General features: G+C 42.0%; 1 protein-coding gene across 3 annotated transcripts; it reads left to right on the top strand.

Annotated features, from left to right (window-relative positions):
* Positions 1–2478: 2478 nt before the first annotated feature.
* Positions 2479–7718, top strand: RPL21 (ribosomal protein L21). Of its 3 annotated transcripts, none has more exons than XM_082675793.1 (6): positions 2479–2495; positions 5048–5126; positions 5439–5500; positions 6267–6379; positions 7132–7282; positions 7393–7718. In XM_082675793.1, the coding sequence occupies exons 2-6, from the start codon at positions 5060–5062 to the stop codon at positions 7480–7482; spliced, it is 483 nt and encodes a 160-aa protein (XP_082531919.1). In that variant the 5' UTR covers positions 2479–2495; positions 5048–5059; the 3' UTR covers positions 7483–7718. The 3 variants fall into 3 exon arrangements, with proteins under 3 accessions (XP_082531919.1, XP_082531920.1, XP_082531918.1); XM_082675794.1 differs by having other exon boundaries at positions 2483–2500; XM_082675792.1 differs by lacking the exon at positions 2479–2495 and adding an exon at positions 2514–2550.
* Positions 7719–8207: the final 489 nt, after the last annotated feature.

The raw sequence follows: 8207 nt of genomic DNA, 5'->3' as shown, positions 1-8207 counted from the left end.
TGTTTTATTCATCTTTAGAGTCTCATTATGCACTTCAGTGCCTTATTTAATCTGGATGCTTATAAATACTGAATGAATTTTGAGTTTTCCTACTTTCTACATTTAATGTACGTCACATTTCTTTAAGTTTCAATCCTTCTCTTCTTCTTTGTTACATTAATGATCTCAAACTGGAGGTAAATTGACCTTTAGACACTTAGGAAACCACTTTGGTTTTCAGATCTGTATGATAGAACTAATGACACAAACCTACTTTAAAAGCCTGGAATAAAAATACATGCCTTACTCTCTTCAGAGGAAAATGGTAAATAATAAAAACAGAGGTTCACTTTGGAAAACCATTTGGCAATTTTCTATGACGTTAGAGATACCTTATGATCAAGCAATGCTCTAGGTATCACCCAGAAGAACAGAAAACATATTCACAAAAATATTTATGGCGGCTTTTTTCATAGTAGCATAAAACTGAGAGGAAAAAAACCAAATTTCCATCAAGACGAGAATGTATAAATAAATTGTGGTAAATTCATATAGTAGAATACTACTTATCAATAAAAAATAAAATAAACTACTGGTACAAGCAACAACATGATTGAATCTTAAAAACACTAAGCTGAAAAAAAAAGAGCCAGACAAAAAGTGCACATACTGTACAGTAGCATTTATATGAAATTTAAGAATAGGCGAAACTAATCTATGGTTATAGAAATCAGAATGTTGGATTGTTCTGGTTGGGGAGGGGATCAGCTGGGACAAAGCACAGGGAATTGTTAATGGGAATGGCAATATTCTGGATCTTGATTGGGGATATTGGTTCCAAGGCTATATATTTACATTAGTCAAAAATCATCCAAATGGGATTTCCCTGGTGGCACGGTGGTTAAGAATCCTCCTGCCAATGCAGGGGATACTGGTTCGAGCCTGGTCCAGGAAGATCCCACATGCCACGGAGCAACTAAGCCTGTGCGCCATGACTACTGAGCCTGCACTCTAGAGCCCATGAGCCACAACTACTGAGCCCGCGTGCTGCAACTACTGAAGCCTGCATGCCTACAGCCTGTGCTCTGCAACAAGAGAAGCTGCCGCAATGAAAAGCCCGAGCACCACGACGAAGAGTAGTCCCCACTCGCCGCAACTACAGAAAACCCGGGTGCAGCAATGAAGACTCAACACAGCCAAAAATAAATTAATTAATTTAAAAAAATGTACAATATTGTGTCACTAATTGAAACTGTAGCATACTAATGTTAAGATGTTCACAAAAGGGTAAACTGGGTGCCAAGTATACGGGAATTCTCTGTACCATTTTTCTAAAAAATTTTTTTGCTAAATCTAAAACTACCCTTTAAAAACTATTAATTTTATTAATATTGATTAAAGATAAATTATTTAGAAAATATTTATTAAAAAGTATAGTGATGAATAAACAATCACCTCCCATGTATTCAATAACCAGCTTAAAATTAGTCAAAATAAAGCCTCCTGTACACCCCTTTCTTTACAGTCCCCTTCCTACCAGACAAGACCACTTTTCTAAATTTGATTTTCATCCCCTTGTATTTCTTGACTACTTTCACTACATATGCATATATGCCTAAGCAATATATAGTATTGTTTTGCATGTTTCAAAATTGTACGTGTATAAATTGTCCTATTATGTATGTTCCACATGTCCCTCTTTTTGCTTCATCACATTTGCGGGCTCAGTGTTGATTTACTGGCATATAATATTCCACCGTATGAATACCCCATAACGGGTTTATGCTCTTATTGGTGGACGTTTACAACTTTTTGCTTCTATTCCTAGTGCTGTTGTGGATATCCTTGTCTACATAGCAAAGTTCCCATAAGATAAGCAGTTAGGAGCGGAATGCTGGAATTTGGTATTTGCATATTTTCGGTTTCACTAGATTTTGCCAAATTGCTTCGCAAAGTGGTTGTAACAGGGGTACGTACCTACCAGCAGATGCGTAGTGTTTCGACGCATTGAGGGGGGAAAAACGTTTGAAAGACATATAAACCGTACAACATGCTTTCTTCACCATAATTTTACTTTTGTGTCCACGTAACCATTCCCACAAACTGCAGTTCGGAGCACAGAAAAGAACTCAGACAACATAAGCCCAGACGGCTCCGACGCCCGAGAACGCAAGCACACGCCCATTTCGCGCGTAGTGTCTGACGCAAGGGCTGACGTCATCACGCTCGTCATCACGCTCGCGACGTCTGCGCCTGTTTGACGCCCTTGAAGGCCCCTTTCCGGGCTGTCTGGCAAGATCCAAGTGTCAGCTTGTGTCGGTCGGTTACCTCTTTTTCGCAAGAAAGGAAAATATCCTCACAGGTTCTTCTGGTTCTCAGAGACGACACCCTTACCCAGGAAAGAGTGGCTGTCGGCCGGCGTTTTCTCAGGCAGCGCCGCGGGCAGCCCGTAGGCCCTTGTAAGGCGCGCGCGCGGCGCCGCCTCCTTCTTTTCGGCCGGAACCGCCATCTTCCAGGTACGGTACGCGCGTGGCTCCCGGAGCCTCTTGTCCCTCCCCCTGTTCTTCAGGCGTGAGTTCCAACCCTGTGGCCGCTGAGGCCGTGCATTGGAGCCCTAGGGAGATCATCTAGCCAGCCTGGGGCCCGCTGGCCTGGGCGGTGGAGCTGTGTCCGTCCAGACTCGGCGCGGCGGGCGCGGGGCCGGGGACCAGGCTGCGATGCCGTGGGTTTGCGGGGGGACAGGCTCCGGAAAAACGAGGCCGAGGCACCGGGGAGAGGCGATTCTGGTCCATCGGGAAAGGAATTCGTCCTTCCAGCGTCCCCACGGCTTCAGCCCCACTTTCCTGGGCATTCTCGGATCGGCTCTGGCGCCGCGTGGCCGCTTGCTTTTCCAGCGCCTTCAGTGTGGCATCGTAACCGCTGTTGTAGGACCTAAACTGTAATGCCCTGGGGTAGGGGCTTCGGGGCAGTAGGAGCGGGTTGAAAACCAGGCGCCGGTTTTAATCTCCCCTGAGACCTGGGTGTGTGTGTGAGAAAGTCGGGGATCGTGGTCGGAGAACTGCAGAGGTGCCCCTGAGTCGCCCTGGATGAAGAAGCCCAGCCCATTCGTCGTTGACGTGGGAGATTTCCGGTTCTCTTAATTCTGGCCCGGGACCGCAATTGGAGAAAGGGAAAATACTTTGTTTGCCACGGGTATTGTTTTGTTCATGCCAGGGCAGCAAGTGTTAAGCGAAGGGATTCCTGAATAGCTGTGTCTGATTTAGGCGTTTAGGGAGAAAGTTAACTGAATAACCCCTTAGTCTTAGTTTTGCATCTGTGTCTAGTTTGTAGCAGCCAGCTGCCAGAGTTGAGGAAACAGCGGGTTGCGCCCCTGTAATCGGTCCCATTTTTGGTAGTATTTATAGACTTTAAATTGTCATTGTTTGGGACGTTAAGTATTGTTTTTAAAAACTCAATCGATTATATGTGTATTGAGTCCTGATGGATTTCGAACTTGGAAAAATGGGTCTAGTGGAAGGAGCGTGGGCTCTGGAGTCAGAAAGGACTTCCAGGGCTTCCCTGGTGGTGCAGTGGTTAAGAATCCGCTTGCCAGTGCAGGCGACACGGGTTGGAGCTCCGGTCCGGGAAGATCCCACATGCCGCAGAGCAAGCAAACCTGTGCACCACAACTACTGAGCCTGCGCTCTAGAACCCACGAGCCGCAACTATTGAAGCCCGCGCACCTAGAGCCCGTGCTCCGCAATGAGAAAAGCCCCCACTCGCTGTAATTAGAGAGAGCCGGTGCACGACAACAAAGACCCAACGTGGCCAAAAATTTAAAAAATAAATTTATTTTTAAAAAAAACCAAAGGACTTATTACTGATTCTGTCACTTTGTGTCTCCATGAAGTGAGTTGACCTGCAGAGCGTGTCTCCTTGTTTATGAACTTAAGGGGAGTTTATATGAACTTAATGCAAATGTAGCCATGAGAATTAAAACAGTACTTGTACTTGATAGATTCTTCTCACCATTTAAAGTGAAGTGTGCATTCGTTGTAACAGTGACTTGGCTTTGGTGGGTTAGCTGGAACATTCTTCGGTCTCCTTGCCACACAGGTTATATGAAAAAGGTACTTAGGAGTCACTTTTCTTTACGGTTAAGATGTAATACATTGAGAGGTTGACTTACATTAGAACGTTGTCTACAACCTAAGCTGGTCTTTGGTGTATTTTGCCTTGTGGTAGGAGTAGTCAGCAATGGTAGTTCTGCCCTTGGATGATCTGAGGCAATTAAAACCATTATTTTGACCTTTTGGGAAACAAAGTGAAAGGTTCAACTCAGTAGCCTATATGTGAGTTCTTAGGCAATGATAAAGTACTGTTTACTAGTAAGCGCTTTGCATGTGCTAGGAATTGCTCAATGTTTTGTAGACATTACCTTAGTTGATTATAAAAGTATTAATACTGTTTTACATATGAGGATCAGGGTTTTAAATGTTGGTCTCCCAGCAGGTAGGTGGCAAAACCTATGTCAAAATCAGGTCAGTGATTGTAAAGCCTTCTACCTCACATTTTCTGGTAAACAACTGAGTAATTAGGTATATGAAGTAAGTTAGAGATTTTTGACAGTTAATAGGCGCGGTATTAAAGAAATCTGTAGGTTGATAAGAAAAGGGGTTTAATCCATTATGTATAAATGCAAGACTGAGTTTTGTCGTGCTTTGCCACAATAAACTGCCTTCTAGTTGGTAATTCCAGTGTTCTTGGCAGTCTAAGCTGGGTTCTACAGATGTAGTGTGGCAGAAGTCCTGTTGTGTTGTTACATTCTAATAGGGAAAATCCTGGTTTGGGTTCTAAAATCCAGTTCTGCTTCTTAGGAGTTTTAGGCAGTTTTGGCAGAAATCTTGGTAAAATTACTGTTTCTTACCGTTATAAGAGCTATTGATTCGTGAACCAGCTTTTTAGATAGTTGCCTAATTCTCGTGTTGCTACTGAACTTAGTGCATTTGTAATTAACACATTTTTTGGTTAAAGGGGCAAATGTCAATTTTGCAGTTGTATTTGACTCTTTGATACTTTCTGGTTTCAGTAATTCGCCAAAATGACCAACACAAAGGGAAAGAGGAGGGGCACCCGCTACATGTTCTCTAGGCCTTTTAGAAAACATGGTGAGTAGATCCACCCTCCTTGGGAGCAAGTGTGGCATACATTTGTGTTTTATTACCTATGTGTTGTCGTTCATATAATGTGCTCTTAATAAATGGCATTAATTAATCAGCATCTACCTAACTTATTTGTAATGAATAAAAAGCATGAATTTTATATAGTGGTTCTTAAATTGTCGACTAGCAAGATTTTAAAGTACACGTAACTGCCAAAAAGTAGTGTGTGTTGAAAGCTAGTAAGCTTATATATTTCTCTTACTCTTGACTTTTTAATCTTGATGTTGACTGTATTGGGGTTTTTTGGGTTTTTTGCAGGAGTTGTTCCTTTGGCCACATACATGCGAATCTACAAGAAAGGTGATATTGTAGATATCAAGGTAAATTATAAAATTGGGGAAATAACTACAGAGTAACATTAGAAGTTAGAAAAGTTGTGTTTAATATTAAAATCTGAATAGGGTGTATTGCATCTTTTTATCTTCCTAATCGGGGGAAAATCTATTTCCTGAAAAAGCTCGTGAGAGTATAGAGTAGCTATTTTATGTTACATTTTTATTTTTGTAATAAATTTATTTTTTTTGGCTGCATTGGGTCTTTGTTGTCAAGTCTTCATTGCAGTGCACGGGCTTCTTACTGCAGTGGCTTCCCTTGTTGCAGAGCTTGGGCTCTAGGTGGGCAGGCTTCAGTAGTTGTGGCGCACGGGCTTAGTTGCTCTGTGGCATGTGGGATCTTCCCGGACCAGGGCTCGAACCCGTGTCCCCTGCATTGGCAGGCGGATTCGTAACCACTGTGCCACCAGGGAAGTCCCTAGAATGGCTATTTTAATTTTACTTTAATAAACAAGAGTTTTAAAAGTGCTATTCTTGAGTCTAAGAATTTTCTCATTACTTGTTTTTAACAGCTAGTGGAAAAATTAAGGGGGGGAAATCCTGTGGATTTGTATTTAAACGTGTCCTGGCACTCTAGAGCTTAATGATGATTGTCTTTTTGATTGCTAAAAGCAACGTGAAAATGACATTTCACCGGCTCTGAAAGCTCTTGAGTTGCCATCTAAAGAAGAAAAAATCTTGGAATATCTTAGTTACTTTGGATTTAAATGGAGGGGGAAATTGCTCGCCTAACATTTATCTCCTTTCTTAACAGGGAATGGGCACTGTTCAAAAAGGAATGCCCCACAAATGTTACCATGGCAAAACTGGGAGAGTCTACAATGTTACCCAGCATGCTGTTGGCATCATTGTAAACAAACAAGTTAAGTAAGTAATGTCATAGTTCTTTGTGCCTACTTAGTATTCCCTCACACCCCCCTTTCACTTTGCCAGTTGGACTTATGTCTTTATTGGTCATTCAGGTGGGGCAAAGGAAATACCCTTTTAAAACTCAAGCAAACTGGGTGTTTGTCTTGTAACCTGTCAGAGGAAACAAATTGTAATAAACTTACTGGAAAGTCTTGTGAGGTTTGTTAGCTAAGCCGTTCTGGTTTTCACAGTGTAAAAAGTTTAATAAGTTGTAAATTTTATTAGTGGTCTGGTTTTGCTTAAATTATTTGGTATTTTAGAGTCTGTCACCTCATCAGAAGAGAGCTTAAAAGTGGGGATGTTTGGGCTTCCCTGGCGGCGCAGTGGTTGGGAGTCCACCTGCCGATGCAGGGGGCGTGGGTTCATGCCCCGGTCCGGGAGGATCCCACGTGCCGCGGAGCGGCTGGGCCCGTGGGCCGTGGCCGCTGGGCTTGCATGTCCGGAGCCTGTGCTCCGCAGCGGGAGAGGCCGCAGCAGTGAGAGGCCGCGTACCGCAAACAAACAAACAAACAAAAAAGTGGGGATGTTTGCCTCAAGGCCCTATTCAGTAAGATTTAATAAATGATTATAAATTTGCCATCACCTTGTTGATTTATCCTATCTGTGGGTAAAAAAAAATTCATGGTTTAATTAATAAATGAAACTGTCGAAAGAATTCTCTGAATTTTAGCTGTGTTTTTGATGCACTTAAGAGTTTCTTCTCTCTCCAGGGGCAAGATTCTTGCCAAGAGAATTAATGTGCGTATCGAGCATATTAAGCACTCTAAGAGCCGGGATAGCTTCCTGAAACGGGTGAAGGAAAATGATCAGAAAAAGAAGGAAGCCAAAGAGAAAGGTACTTGGGTTCAACTGAAGCGCCAGGTGAGTGCTTGGCAGGGTGTCTTGGTATTACGTACATTATTAGTTCCGGGAGCACTTTGAAATTGAGTTACAGTACTTTTCATAATTATTCCCTCGCCTTTTTTTAATAGCCTGCTCCACCCAGAGAAGCACACTTCGTGAGAACCAATGGAAAGGAGCCTGAACTGTTGGAGCCCATTCCCTATGAATTCATGGCATGATGGGTGTAAAGAAAATAAAAGACCTGGACTGTGTAAATGTTTCTCTTAATTGAGTAGAAGTGTGTGACCCCCTTCCCCAAACAAATATTTAAAGCACATTTTAATTGTGTCCGAATTCAGTGGGTGACATCTTTTTACTTTTCAAATTTAGTGGGTTTTATTCCTGAAAGATGTGAGGTAGTTTGTTGTGCAGTATACTCCATTGATTAATAAACTGCTAGATATTACTTATAAAATATTTGTACTAGTTTGAAAATAGTCTCAATTCCTATGAACAAAGGATTTAAAATGAATGAAAGTTATCTGTTATAATTAAGCTCAGGAAAAGTTGATGCTCATAATTGCATCATAAATTAAGTAGCTGTGTTTTGAGGATCAAGAACTTACCTTTGAAGCCTACTATTTAAATATACATGGTTTAAAGCCCCTTCCTGGTCCTTTGTGAGTTACATGTTAGTTCTGAGTTGTTCAGACCTTTCGTGCAGCAGGGCTCAGAAAAGTATTAAAAACTGGAATACCTTTTTTATTTAAACCAGGTAAGTATATAGGTTATGTGGCATTCTAAGCACTTTATATAATGTACTCGTAAAAAACTTGGAATAAGTTTTGTTTTGCTCATTTTATATGAAAGGAAGCTGAGGCACAAGTAACTTGCCTGAGGTTACAGGTGCATAGTGTTGGGCAAAGATTCAAACCCAGGCAATCTGGCTGCATAATCAGATTTT

The sequence above is a fragment of the Grampus griseus genome, assembly GCF_964374135.1.
Source record: "Grampus griseus genome assembly, chromosome: 18".
Taxonomy (NCBI): Eukaryota; Metazoa; Chordata; class Mammalia; order Artiodactyla; family Delphinidae; genus Grampus; species Grampus griseus.
Note: the sequence above shows the minus strand (reverse complement) of the source record. Positions and strands in the feature narration are given on the sequence as shown.